Here is a 15,334-nt window from a genome sequence, read left to right as displayed (position 1 = left end):
GTTCAATTGTGACGTCATAAAAATGTTTCACCGGTAATTGTGACGTCACAGAAGTATCCCCTGTTTTACTAGGGTGTTATACCCCTAGGGTATGATTTCTGTCGCTGTCTAGGTTATGAGTTCTCTGTCACCCCCTAGGGTATGATTAATATAATCTTTCCCTACCTTGAAGGCGTGACAGAGAAATCTCCTACCCTCGGGTTGATTTTTTGGTTGTCTTACCCTCGGGTAAGAAATTTCTCTGTCACACCTTCAAGGTAGGGGAAGATTATATTAATCATACCCTAGGGGGTGACAGAGAACTCATAACCTAGATAGCGACAGAAATCATACCCTAGGGGTATAACACCCTAGTAAAACAGGGGATACTTCTGTGAATAGTAGGAGAAAAACTTGTGATTGTGTAGCCCAGTTCTGGTTGATTCAAATCACAGGGACCCAAGAATGTGTCAGTAGATGCGTAGAGAGAAATGTTAGATATGTAGGGGTTTAAATCAACTATCGGTAAAACTGACACCCCGAGTGATGGTACCAAATTCTCAAGTCCCTGTGGTAAATTGTGGCTGGGGATAGAATTCGTTACTCTTATTCATTTGAACAAGAATTCCAATGAGTCTATTGTGTACTTAAAATATGATTGATTTAACTGAGGTTATTTTCAATGCCTCCGCTAGAAGTCCAACCCGGAACCTCTGGTTTAAGTCTTTTGCTCTACCAGACGAGCTAAAGAGAATTCTCCCTAGCCGAGTCTGTAGTAAGCGGCTAAAAGTTTATATTACCAGGGTGACATTTAAATTGGAAATAAAATTTGAAGATTGATTGAACCTTTAAATAGACGAACAAATTGCAGGTTTAGTTGGAAACCACTCAGCAGAACTGAAGCCGTAACGTTTATCTTGGCATTTGACAAAAATAATAGCATAGTATTTTATTAACTTGATAAATATATTATAGTAAAACATCCACCTACAAGAGTTAACCTTGCCACCTTCCATTTCCCAATTACTTGTTCCCGTATAGGTAACTGCGATCACAAACTTTAAAGGAATTTTCAGACTGGTGTATAGTCTCGTATTCGACCAGTAGTGACAGGATAAAGGATTGTCTTACCCCTTGTATTTTGAGTAAGTGTGGTGGATATCATGTAATATTAATTAAGTTTCAGCCAGCTTAAAAGGACAATGTTTAGTGAGTCCAGATGAAAGCCGAACTAACCAAACATTTCCACTCCCCATCTTGTAACAATCACACTGCTAATGAAAGGGGCACAACTCTTGTTGACATAATGTTCCTTTTCTTCTTCTTCTTCAATGTATCAAGGGACACAACTCCGGTAGACTTGGTGTAACCTGAATTCTGTCAGTACTTACATACTACAAGGGGCGCAACTCCGGTAGACTTGGTGTAACCTGAATTCTGTCGGTACTTACATACTACAAGGGGCGCAACTAATATAGACTTAGAATAATTTGGTAATATCACGCTGGGGTGAATTTACATAGTTTGACAGGTGATGTGAGATATTTATATGCTCTGAGAACAGCCTGATTTTGTATGTTCAAAAGAAAAAGACAAGGATAAGATGTAAATCACCATATAATGGTATTTAATGTCCACAAAACTTAATATATCACAATCAGGTCACACAATCATAAAAGTATATCTCATTGTACAAAGCCTTGATTTCTACTATAACTGTCTGTAAACTCCCAGGCTATCCATTAGAAGGCAGAGGTTGGTTAAATATATATTAATTAACACAATCAGTTAATTTGATGGGTTCAAATAATGAACTATGGTATGAGGTGGTGCATTACTGACACCTTTTGTTAATGGCTAAATTTGTTTCTTTTTTCAAATTTGAAAACTTATTAAAATTCATTAAAACATGACATTCATTAACTGTAACACAAATACGACAAATACTAAACGTTTTATTAGAAAAAGAGCACAGGTATCCAATTAAAAGATGATGAAGGTGATTTTTGTCATAATTGTATATAATTATAGTTTCTTCATAATTTAAAAATAATCTTGCTAAGAAAACACTACAATCTGGCAGTGATAAATTAAGGTTTCTATAATTATCTAAACCTATATAGGCCAGCTGTGATTTCTCGTTGTTTATATACTGGTGACTCACCGTGTATATGAGGGTACCAGTGTGTAGACAAAACAAATTCATGTAGTCACTACATGGGGAAAAAATGCAAATTCATCACTACTAGTGATGAATTTGCATTTTTTCCCCTGTTTTTAAGTCAGTGTTATTATTGTTCTGTAGAATTTGAGGATTCATCTTCCAACAATAAAACATTGAATAACAAATGCCAAAACCCACTACACACTATCTTCACCTGAAAGTTGTTAGCACTATGAAACAAGAGGCCCAGAGGGCCTGTATCGCTCACCTGGATACCTAAGCAATCATGGTAAACTATTCTCCAAATGAGATCAAGGGAATATGCAAGACCCCAAGGCCAATCCTTGTAGCATAGCTATATTAGATTTTTCATGCCCAGCAATTTTATGTATGGTTATGGGGTGGGGATCTCAACTGTTTCCAAGCTTTGACTCAGAAACTAGGTCCCTAGAGTTGTGTCCAGACCCCAGGATCGATTCTAATATCTTGACTGCATTTGTCTCTTTTTGCCAAGCATTTGTATATATGGTTTTGGGGTGGGGATCTCAACCGTTTCAAAGTTATGACCCAGGGGCCAAGTCTGCAAGGGTGGGGCAGACCCTGGGATCAATTCTAATATCATGACTGCATTCGTCTCTTTATGCCCAACAATTGTATATATAGTTTTGGGGTGGGGATATTAACCATTTCAAAGTTATGACCCAGGGGTTAAGTCTCCAAGGGTGGGGCAGTCCCCAAGGCCAACCTGGAAGCATATGTGCAATCATCTCTTTATACTCAGCAATTGTATATATACGGTTATAGGGTGGGGCTCTCAACTGTTTCCAAGCTGTGACTAAGAAACTAGGTCCCTAGGGGTTCGGTCAGACCCCAGGGTCTATTCTGATATCATGATTGCATTCGTCTCTTTATGCCCAGCATTTGTATATATAGTTTTGGGGTGGGGATCTCAACCGTTTTAAAGTTATGGCCCAGGGACTATGTCTCCAAGGGTGGGGCCAGACCCTAGGGACATCCTGGAAGCAAATGTGCATTCTTCTCTTTATACTCAGCAATTGTATATATGGTTATATGGTGGGGATCTCAACCATTTCCAAGTAATACATTTTATTGGCCCCACCCCTTAGCCCGGGGGGTCAGCCCCACCATTTGTACAATTTTGAATCCATGCATCCCATAAATACCTCCGACCAAATATGATCAATATCCATGGCATAGTTCTGCAGAAGAAGTCGTTTGTAGCAATATAGCCAAATTGCCCCCTTATGGCCCCGCCCGTTAGCCCTCTGGGGAGTCAGTCCCACCATTTGTACAATTTTGAATCCATGCATCCCATAAATCCCTCCGACCAAATATGATCAATATCCATGGCATAGTTCTGCAGAAGAAGTCGTTTGTAGCAATATAGGCAAATTGCCCCCTTATGGCCCCGCCCGTTAGCCCTCTGGGGAGTCAGTCCCACCATTTGTACAATTTTGAATCCATGCATCCCATAAATCCCTCCGACCAAATATGATCAATATCCATGGCATAGTTCTGCATAAGAAGTCGTTTGTAGCAATATAGGCAAATTGCCCCCTTATGGCCCCGCCCGTTAGCCCTCTGGGGAGTCAGTCCCACCATTTGTACAATTTTGAATCCATGCATCCCATAAATCCCTCCGACCAAATATGATCAATATCCATGGCATAGTTCTGCATAAGAAGTCGTTTGTAGCAATATAGCCAAATTGCCCCCTTTTGGCCCCCCCGCCCCTCAGCCCCCTGGGGGGTCAGCCCCACCATTTATAAAATTTTGAATCCCTACCACCTAGGGATGCTTCCAGTCAAATTAAGTTTAATTCCAACCGGTGGTTAAGGAGAAGAAGTCGTTTAAAGAAATTGGTGATGTACGGACGTACGGACGACGGACGCCACGGGATGGCATAAGCTCACCTTGGTCCTTCGGACCAGGTGAGCTAAAAATCCTCAGCTGCTATCACAGGTGTAGATAGAAAAGTTCGTAAGTCAGACATGTTAAGAGCATCTTGCTCGGTAGTCGTATTTAAATCTTCTCAGTGGTCGTATTTAAATCTTCTCAGTGGTCGTATTTAAATCCTTCAGTAGTCGTATTTAAATCTTCTCAGTGGTCGTACTTAGAGCTATTCATAAGTCATATATAGAGCTATTCAAAAGTCATATATAGAGCTATTCATAAGTCATATATAGAGCTATTCATAAGTCATATATGAAGCTATTCATAAGTCATATATAGAGCTATTCATAAGTCATATATAGAGCATTTCACTATTCTAAATAAAAGCATTTCACTAGCTCTTCAACTATATCTCTCTGAAATGAAACATGAATTCATTCAAATAAAATTTAAATAAAATAAGACAAAATATTTACTTTTATCTAAAAGAAAAGTAACAAGCCTTTCTTCTCACTTGAACTCAAATTGAAAATGTTTCAACCAAACAGAGGCCATATTGGCCATCTTTGATTTTCAGGTCAGCAAGAAAAGTAGGAAGCCTCGTTGGGGACCTCACAAGGAACACCTGTACCAAGTTTGGAATCACAGTGCAGCCGTTCCTGAGAAGAAGAACAAATGTCTTGACCAGTCAGAGGCTAGAGCAGTAATATTTCATTTTCGAAATGGCACTAAAAGTAGGTACACATGTACACTTGTTGGGGACCTCATACATTTGTACCAAATTCGGTGTAGCCGCTCTTAAAAAAAATAATTGAAAATATCTCGGCCAATCGGACGCTAGGGGGACATCTTAGATTTTCACATTGGCATGAAAAATAAGAACACTTGGTTGGGACATTATAAGGAACAGTTGTACCAAGCTTGAATTCAATGAGTTCAGTGGTTTTCAAGAAGTCACAAATGTTAATTGTTAATGAACGACGAAGGACACACATCGCATGACACAACGAAAGAAGAATCATGTGAGCTAAAAAATATTTCAGGTTATTATTTCATGTTCTGCTCTAGAGAATGGACTTCCACACACATTTTCAGGTGGTGATATGGATGTCCTGTGCTTGAAATTTTTCAGTATTAGTGTTGGTAAGTCACATATATGCACAAAGGTGGTGATGTAAATGTTCTGCACCTGCTGGACTTCAATGCCTGCTAGATTTCCACATTGTCTGTAAGTCACAAACATGCACTGTAAGTATTAATTCTGATGTCTTATTTCAACTATAGAGGGTTATATCACGTACCACAGGTAGCAGCATGTCTCTCCACCACACACTGCCGGAAAAACTCGTTACAGAGTGGACACTCCACGTATTGGTCCGAGAACTCGGAGACACTAGGACCTCTGTTTGAGGGAATATATACGTCTGGGTATAACCCACTCATTGGACTAGTCATTTCAATACCATTGCCTAGGATATTGCCCATGCCCGGAAATCCTTCCTGGTTACTCTGTGAACCGTCTTTGCCTGAGGACTCCCCCTGGTAATGTGGTGTGTCACAGAAGTCCAGATCAGAGCCCCTACACACAAGGGTGTGAGAAACCACCTGGTCCTCCGGGACAGATTCTGTAATATAATCAGTGAAATGTATAAGGTACAATTGTGAACTCTGTCTTTCTTTCCCATTTTATATCTTTATAGTAGGGTTGTCAAACCGGTCAAATTTTGGTAATGGTTACTCGAACAATCTTCCGATCGAGTAACCAGATAATCTGTCAATTTAGTGATTAAACAATAAACAATGACAAACACATTCTATGTTTAGCAAATGTTCTGTCTTAAATGTATTTATACCACAAATATACATGTATATACTAATTTAAGCAATTTAGCATGATAATTTAGTAAATGTCCTACTTTTTGGTTATTGATCTTGGTAAGCGGTTAGTGGTCTTCTGATCGAGTAACCAGTTAACCATTGACAACCCTACTTCATAGTTGATTTTCTTTTAAAAGATAAGTGAACATAATCTGTTACGCACCATGACATACGGCACAGCGCTCAAAAGATGTAGGAGTTATTTCCCTTGAGTTGGCACTGCCCCGTTTGCCTCTTCCACGGCAATGTCTATTAAGATAAAATGTAAAAGTGACACCAGGTTAGTGTCAGGCTGTGTTGCTATTAATGTCACAAATGTAGCAATTTTTCAAACATCATCAATCCCTCTGACTATTTGATCAAGCAAGGAGAAATAGGTTATATGATTGCCATTTTGACACAATGAATAAATAAACAATTAACTTTGCATAAAAAAAAGAGTTGTCTTTCATATGAAATACGGAAGACGATGCAGTGTTTATTTCCCATACCAAGTGCACACAATTTTTTAAGATACTTAATAATGCATAAACAGGGAATAAATAAAGAGGATATAGTTAATTCCTTAAATAATCTGTTAATGCTGTCCACTTACCCTGCCTTACGACCCTGGGTAGGGGTGTAAACCTCCTCCTCTGTTCGGGGAATCTTTGCCCTGGGTCCAGCCCCACTGAGGGACCTCTTCCTGCCCTGGGCCCCGGGGCTGACAGGAGGTGTAGATGTAGGTGACGTTGCTGATAGCCAGGTATTATTTGTGGATGGTGACGAAGGGTGATAACTGTTTATAGTTTTCTGTTTGTTAGGACCTTTGGGAGATTTATGGGTAAAACTTGGTCCAAAATTAGAGACTAATTTGACCTTTAACCTCTCATTATCATCAGCGATTTCTTTCTCTGAATCCATACTCATTCTATTAGTTCTAGGTGAGCTGAATCCATTTTTCTTGAACTCAAAAGCTGCATTCTTCACTTCGTTCTTTTTCTGTTCAGAGATACAGGAGGCCTTCCCTGGTTTAGAGGGTGTGTGTTTGGGGGGACTATTTTCCAAAGTTTTGTTCTTATCTGTAGAACTCTTCACTCCTTTTGGTGTAGTCTTACATTTTTCTGGATGGTTTCCTTTAGCATCTGTCAAAATACTTTTTTTAGCATGAACTTGGCTTTTGTCATGTTTCACCGCGGAGTTGACTTGCTTTTTATCCACCTCTTTTAGCTGGAGAGGAGTGTGCTTGTTTATGTCCCCCTCAGCAAACATCAAACAGATGTATTCTCGTGCCAACTCTATAAAGATTTTCTTCTCCTCTGGGGTCAGCTTTCTTTTCTTAGTTTTCTCAAACTTGTGTCGAATATCTGCAATAGAAATAACCTATTGTAAAACCTGATACAAGCTACATATTTTAGACCTATATGATACATTAGCAATGTTCTCACCAAGTTTTGAAATAGGCAATTGACTTGACAATAATAGCCGGTGGAATATTTACATACTATAATGTTGTAAACAAGCTGGTTCAGAGTTGCTGAATAACAGGTTACTTTAGCAAGCAACCAGCTTTTAATGAGAACACTGATTAGACTGACTTTCCTATTTAGAATTAGAACTATTGCCCTACACATACGTAATGGTAATAATTGACGTACTTACCAGCGATTGTAATTTTGTCAAGGTCTTTAGGATTGATTTCATAAGATGCTAAGAAATCGGCTATCTCTTCTTCAAGCTGTAATTAAGACAGGAATTTAATTCAATAAAATCAAATTTTGAAAAAAGAAGATTTAAAAAAAAATAATATAGTGCTGCATTGTTTACAAGTCCCCCCCCCCCCCCCAATGTTAATTGTACAACTAAGCAATTGGTAAATTTATAACCTTAGACCTATGACAGAACAAACATACCTTTGTATCAGGTCTTCAGGATTACCAGGTAAGTTGTTTAAAAACTCTTTCATTTAAGACATTCAAAAATATTGAAATTCCTATCTGCGCAATAGCCACATAGGGTTTCAAAATGATAACCTGAAGACACCAACTACAAAAATAATTCGTTCAATTTTCAAAACGTTATTGATGCAAAATCATATCTAAATTGACTGTAGCTTGTACTTTGTACTTGTTGCAGGGTTCTTTTGGTTTTACAATGAGTGAATAAACTGACAGTGAACAAAACCCAGAGGAGTTGTTCCATCATACACAACATAACCACCTCTACTACACTGTCATCATTCAATACACTGTTCTATCACTAAACCCAGTAATGTTTCATATTGTCATAGGTCACAGCAGGTCACGACAGCATCCTCTCACTTAAACAAGTGCTAAATCATATAGTTATAGGTCACAGCAGTGTCCTATCACCGAACGAGGTACTATATTATATTGCCATAATTCATCTAAGAACCTGACCTACCTTTGGCCCATACTTGGACACCAGACTACCGGAGTAAAGGGCCTGTCGGTTGGAGGGAGATACACTCTGTGCAGTGGGGCACATGGTCTTCATTGCTGTGTCCTTGGCTGCAATCACAAGTTTGGCAGTGCGCGAGAGTGACTCTGTTTTCTCAGTCCCGTCCTCTGATGATCCTGCAATCTTTAACAGACGGGACACCAACTCATCTTTGTTATCACTGAAAATCAAAATAGTTCATAAGTTAACAATAGCAACCGAGTTTCTGTTTTACAATAGTGATCATGTTTACACAAGATACTGTACAAGATATACAAGTCGTCATTTCAACTGTGGCAATAGTCTTGATTTAAACATATTTTATTTGTCATTCAACAAAAAGGATAAGGCAAAAGTCATCTCAACTCAAAAACCTCTTCTCCAATACATTTCATTTATATATAAATTACATGAAAACAACAACAAAAATATTTATCAAAAACATCTATATGAACAAAGAGGAAAGGAAAGGTAGAAAGAAAAAGAAACTGAGAAGAATAAGCCAGAGAGACGATACGATAACAGCTATCAGTTTATAAGTATACTACTGACCTTAGGTAGGTCGGAACTATATGAAAATATTTTCATCGTCTTCTTTGGACAGATTTGAAGAACCGTAAAGAATGTTATTATTTTTTCATATTATTATCGACAAGTGATTGGCCAGGAGTGCATCACGTGTCCACCGATAAAAACTGATATTGACTTAGAGCGCGTGATTTTTGTTGAAGGACTGGGTGTTTCTAAAAATAGAATTATGACGTGTCTCCAAACAATGCACCGTCCCAGTTCCGAAGCTTTTTATTGTGGTTTTTTTTCAGATTGCTTACATTACTGTTTTGTAAAATAATTAAACAATTATAGCCTTTAACTTCGATCAATACCTGGATTTATTGACCTGAGAAATCCAGGTATCGACCTCAGCCAAATGCTATAATTGAATATTATTATTATTTTTTGAGCTGACTCTGATTGGCTGAAACAACATCATGTGACCACCTGTAAAAGTGGTTATAAACCCGAGTGGTTTGCAGGTGTTCAAAAAAGTTGGAAGAACAAGTGTTATTGACCTGCTATAAATAGATTCTGGAACAGGTGTTCAAAAAAGTTGGTAAAAAAGTGTTATTAACCTGCTATAAATAGATTATGGATTTTTTTTATGTAAAACTATATTTTTTTACATTTTTTTCTTCAATTTTGAAAAAATCAGTGTAGCATGGTGATTTCGGTCAAAACCATGTATCGACCCCTCATTACCATGCTATAATTGTATAACAATGTGAAGATTTCAGCATGATTTACCCAATTAAATTACCCAAAGCGTAGCTGAATTGAGTCATTTCGGTACATATATAACAACTATTCTACATACGTTTCCAGCGTAGCTCGAAATCGACATCGATTTATGGACAAGTCGTTGTGTTCTACACCATTTGTCAGGGAAAACCAGGAGAGCCGCCATTCAGGTCAAAACAGTATTTATTGAATATCCCATAGTGCATTGCAAGGCATATACTTATACAGACAATGGATCTGGAATGCGGACCGAAAGTCATAAACACATAATCACAACAAAGGTGACAGTGTTCATATCGTAACCTCACATAGAAAATTGTATTGGTTGTGTAAAAAGAACTTCTCATAATCCATACTTACTGAAGAAAATGTTTAGAAATGATTTACCCAATGTTGAGAAAAATAGGCTTAGAAATCACATAATGCCATGTACCAAATAAATCTGGCAAATCTCTTAACACATTGAATGAGGTCAAATGTTATAAATGATGCGTATTAAACACATAACTTCCCATAGTGAGTAAAAATATAGCAAATATTTGAATGTCAGATAATATTGAAAACATTGGAAATAAGTCGTTGCACTTACCCAGGTGATTTCTTGCCAAAGAAGTGTTTTTGTATAGATTTAGCTGATTTGTGGGTCATAGACTGGAGAGGTCTTCCCTGCTGGTCTTCGCCTGTTGCTGTAGTGTTGGTCTTGATCTTGATGAAAGAGATGCCATATTGGACATCCTTTCTCCATGGTTGGCGACAGATTACACGTATTCGGTCCCATGTTTCCTTAGCAACCACTTCATTGAAATGTTCTATCAAAATTAAACAGAATTTATTTCGATTTAGATTTTTACACCCAAACTGTAGTTTGTTTAGATTTTTACACCCAAACTGTAGTTTGTTTAGATTTTTACACCCAAACTGTAGTTTGTTTAGATTTTTACACCCAAACTGTAGTTTGTTTAGATTTTTACACCCAAACTGTAGTTTGTTTAGATTTTTACACCCAAACTGTAGTTTGTTTAGATTTTTACACCCAAACTGTAGTTTGTTTAGATTTTTACACCCAAACTGTAGTTTGTTTAGATTTTTACACCCAAACTGTAGCAATGTCTTGGATCTACATTGTTTGTAACAAAACTTAGAAAGTTTTTAATGCCTTCATTTATATTATAAAGCAGCTGCATTTCTCCTGCAAACAGCTCAATGCCTAGAATTTCTCTAGATTATCAGAATCATGTCTCTGTGATTCTGTACTCTGGTTGCCCTGAGGAAAACCTACCTATTCCAAACATCCTGGTCCTGACAGTGTTGATATTGCCCCTACAGTCCCCCGGGCTCATGATACTGGCAGTATGGAGTAAGGTCTGGTAATCTTGACCCACCGGCCAGTCTGACCGACCAACCTGTATCTCCAGCATGGCACACCATATCAGACCTAAAATATAACAAGAAATAGCATAAAGTTATAATGAATGTACAGGTAATAGAAAGCTTTTTTTTATCTCCCACTGGGTTGGTGTAGCATACTGAACCATGTTGAGACAACAGTCATATAGGTGATGCAGGATATCGAAACCAGTCCATTAAGGATGGCCATTTGGTTTGTAATTATTTCATTACCAGAGCATGCCACTCGATAATGATGATTACATGTATCAGCTATCAGGCATATAATAACACCCCATAAACAACATACAGTTAATGCAACATGGAAATAATATACAGATGAAACATCTTTAAAAGCAAATTATTTCTACTAATGAATGACAAAATAATAGTTCCAACAGTACATATATGAACAATTGGGGTTTCGGTTTACCTATGTCAATATATGATATTTTACAGCTCTGCTCTAGTTGGAAGACTGCTTCAATCTGACCAGACTTTTCCTTTGGGTTTGATAGCCATTTCTTGAATCCATCATTGCTGATCAGGTTTTGGACTGGGTAGTTGTTGTCCTGGAAGTAAATCACAATAAAATCTTTGATACAGGATACTTTTAGACAATAAACTTAAAATTTGATTTTTCCTTATTTCGAGTGTTTATGGCATGAAGATCTTTAATTGTCACAGTTAGCAGAGACATATAAAGCCAGCTATATAACGTCATGCTACCACAATTGGTACACGGTCAGAAAATTGTTCGAATAGTACTTTAAAATTAAATTTTAGCATTTTCCTTTGACATTATAACAAAAGAGATATTTATCAGCACTTCTGACGAATAGTTTTGTTTTCAGGAACACTTTAAGAGTACACGATGACTTCAAAGTAAACATATCAGAAAACCAGTAAAAACAATGTATGTCGACGAAATTTTGGAGGATTTTCAAGGGGTTAAATATATGCATGTTTAAATGATGATTTCTGGTCCTTATATTCGTATAATATAAAAGTTAATATAGACAATTATAGTTCAGTATGTTATCTATAAAAGCAATATATTTTGTTGTAATCGGCACATCAACTTCACTTACTTGTAGAAATAAAAACAAATTCCATAGCCTGTGATATGGTGTACCAATTTGGGTATTATTTTTAAATTTACGGCCGAAAAATGGATGAAATCTCACTCCGAGTTTAGCGTTTTATTTTCAAAAACAAAAGACTTAGATATACAACTCTTCCTGAAAATGAACCACCATAGGAAGTCTTTGTCAAGAATCAAGAAATATTCCAAATACAAGATCTGAATTTTTAAAGATCACTAAAAAACTGTCAAAACTGTACCAATTGTGGCAGCGTGATGTTAGGGTCAGATCACAGGAAAGATAATTTTATGTACTTTCTGAGAACAAACACTGTTTTTTAAAAGGTCCAGAAAACAACACGATCGGTCCTACCAAATCCAGGCATGTAAAATAGACCCAAGAAAATATTCATTCTTCCCTCAAACAATAAAAGACTAGAACGAACTTGACTCAAAAACTGTGAATTCGACAAACTTGAAAACCTTTAAGAAAACTCTCAACGAATTGGAACTAAAAAAGCTCAAACTTCAAACAGACCCCGAACTCACTAGGCGACTGGTGGGTCGAATCAACCAGATTTAAAAGTCTGACACTACATCAGTGTTTTTACTTTTTAACTCTTACAAACTCAAATTTTCAATTGTGTGTTCACCTGCGCATTGTGTATCATAAACATTGCATAATCTTCGATAAGACGAAGTAGGCAATTATGTGGAAGAAGAAGAGTAGTCATGTCATAACATAGTCAAAATGAACTATTTAGAAGATATAATTTAATTTGTGTCTTTTGTCAACCAACATTGTCGATATCGTAGATATAAAAGAAAGCCCAACCTCGTATCGTATCACATCTCACATCATTATACCTATTCTTCACTGTGGGCGATGGTCAAGCAGCAACAGGACACACATTGTTATTGTAGGATAACAGTAAACTGTACCGGCAGTGACAAATGTTGCAGTGTCCCTCCCTTTTCATTGATTCAGTTACAAATCGCGATCATAACAAATTCCTTTCATTGAGTCATTGTTTGTGTTAAACATTTGGTTTTACCTGTGATGTGAAGGACACGACGTATTTCAGGGAGACTGGTGCCATAGCTCATCATATTTCGCGCGGGAAGTACCATATGTAAACTTCCTGTTTATAAATTGTCTCCCGTGTAAATGTTCCGGCTTCCGTAAAAAATATGCCCCCGTTAAAAACTGCCCTGGTCAAACTACTAAGTCAAGGATGCTAGCTTGTCAATGGAAAAGTTAATGTTTAAATTAATTGGCATAAAGAATAAATGAACGTAAGAAAGAAGAAATAACAATGATGAAATATTAACTGAGCAGTTTAAACCATGAATCTGTTTCACAGACATCTGGATTGTTTGAAGTCAAACGCGAAAACAATTTGGCATCGATATTGTCAGTGTCATACAGTTATACGTCTCTGAGTTAATTGTGGTTCGAAATTGTTTGTTTTTTCCTGCCTAACCCTAATTACAGTTGGTTTGTATTAAGTTTTCTTTTTCGGAGTTGCTATTGACACCGTATATAAGCAAGAAAGGTGTTTTTTTTAATGGACATTAAATAATGTAGGCCGGTATAGATGAGGCTTATAAAGAATATCACTGTAACATTTCTTACCACCATAATCACAGAAGAAGCGTGTTTGTAAACATCTGGACATCCACACAACTTTATTTCCTTTTTAACCCCGATATTTCTGATATATTAGGAGTTATATATATATTTCGAAACGTCAGCAATAGCCATATGCCTACCCCATTTCTATATTATAGATATGTAGTGAAACCCTCATATATCTATACATAATGAGCTTCTTAGAACACCATATTTCCCTCTCTACAACTAAAACTAACATTTTAATTGACAATGAGTTTTAATATTGAAAATATCTAAGTTCCGCATAAAAAAAACACTATTTATAAACTAACTTCATAGTATTTCTACAGGTAAACCATTTTTTAGTAAAATCTGTTTACCTGTAGAAATACCGCTCTGAAGTAAGTTTACATATCTTATATCCAACCTTTTTTATGCACAAATGTTTGTAAATAGTGGTGTAACACATTCGGCGAAGCTCGAAAAAAAATCGAAATGAGAAAATGCCTTTAACACTGCTCTATTTACGTCAAACAAAACATTTGAAGTCAGTCAGGGAATCGAACCCCGTTCGCCTTGGTGAATGGAAGAGATGCTATTCATTTAAACCTATAATTTCCGTCTTCAAATTAAAGTTGAAATTTGTTTTTTAACATCTAAATTTCAACACGGTGCTAGCGGCAAATTCTCCATCCGAGGAAGTCCAGACCATAAACACTCTTTTTTTATGGATCTACTCCATTTTGTATATTGTAACTACCCCCTCCACACACCCCTCAACCCAACTCCCTCTCCCGATTTATTGAAATCGGCGAATGCTTAATAGGAGCACGGAATTAGGTTATCTAAGTCCGTGATAGGAGTCTAACTTTGTTTGAATTAACGGCAAGTAGGCGGTTAATGTTTAGATAGGATTGCAACTATTGAAATGAATTTATGTCAATCATACACAAATCGAAATAAGATGTTTTAAAATTTAAACAGCTTAAAAATACAAATTAGTTTGAGATTAGTATATCGTGCAAATTAGTTTGAGATTAGTATATCGTACAAATTAGTTTGTGATTAGTATATCGTAAAAATTAGTTTGAGATTAGTATATCGTACAAATTAGTTTGAGATTACTATAAATCATTTGGAATTAAAAAAATCTGGCGTTAAATGTAAATTGTGATACATTTGGTTATTTATCACGGTAGAAAATTTAAATAGATGCAGAGGAAGATTTTGTTTATGGATTTGATTTGATTACTGACTATTATATGTTGGCAGGAGCTTGCTTCATCAGTGGTTATAATGATAATGGATTTATTAGAAAAAAATATAAACGGAAGTTCTAAGCTTATAATCCATCAACAAGATTAATTTCACATAGATAATATATTATCTGTCAGCTTTCAGATTTCTCCTGAAAAAATACATTTTTTTTATGAATATTTTATACGACATTTTCAATATCTTTCTGAAATCATTTCAAATCGTATAACTGTAGGAGCATCGATCACATGTGGAAATCACTTTCACCGAATCATTTCAGTTAAGCATTTGGGATGTTGAAAAATGTTTTAAATTACGACAC

At 36.6% G+C, this 15,334-nt stretch overlaps 1 protein-coding gene across 1 annotated transcript; it reads right to left on the bottom strand.

The window, feature by feature from the left end:
• Nucleotides 1-3,903: 3,903 nt before the first annotated feature.
• On the bottom strand, nucleotides 3,904-13,290 carry LOC110458595. The gene is made up of 9 exons (XM_021510366.1): nucleotides 13,196-13,290; nucleotides 11,490-11,628; nucleotides 10,950-11,105; nucleotides 10,260-10,479; nucleotides 8,339-8,555; nucleotides 7,577-7,652; nucleotides 6,531-7,281; nucleotides 6,099-6,184; nucleotides 3,904-5,682 (listed from the first exon to the last, which is right to left on the bottom strand). The coding sequence occupies exons 1-9, from the start codon at nucleotides 13,238-13,240 to the stop codon at nucleotides 5,351-5,353; spliced, it is 2,022 nt and encodes a 673-aa protein (XP_021366041.1). The 5' UTR covers nucleotides 13,241-13,290; the 3' UTR covers nucleotides 3,904-5,350.
• Nucleotides 13,291-15,334: the final 2,044 nt, after the last annotated feature.

The sequence above is a fragment of the Mizuhopecten yessoensis genome, unplaced genomic scaffold (genome assembly GCF_002113885.1).
Source record: "Mizuhopecten yessoensis strain PY_sf001 unplaced genomic scaffold, ASM211388v2 scaffold9651, whole genome shotgun sequence".
NCBI classification, from domain to species: domain Eukaryota; kingdom Metazoa; phylum Mollusca; class Bivalvia; order Pectinida; family Pectinidae; genus Mizuhopecten; species Mizuhopecten yessoensis.
The sequence above is the reverse complement of the archived record's forward strand: the minus strand, read 5'-3'. Positions and strand labels throughout refer to the sequence as shown.

Excerpts from the sequence above, each read along its gene's own strand:
- LOC110458595 (XM_021510366.1), bottom strand. The coding sequence starts at position 13,240 with ATGGCACCAGTCTCCCTGAAATACGTCGTGTCCTTCACATCACAG. Across the intron at positions 7,282-7,576 it reads TGACAAAATTACAATCGCTG|ATATTCGACACAAGTTTGAG; the intron begins GTAAGTACGTCA and ends TTTCTATTGCAG. Across the intron at positions 5,683-6,098 it reads GCGCTGTGCCGTATGTCATG|AATCTGTCCCGGAGGACCAG; the intron begins GTGCGTAACAGA and ends ATTATATTACAG.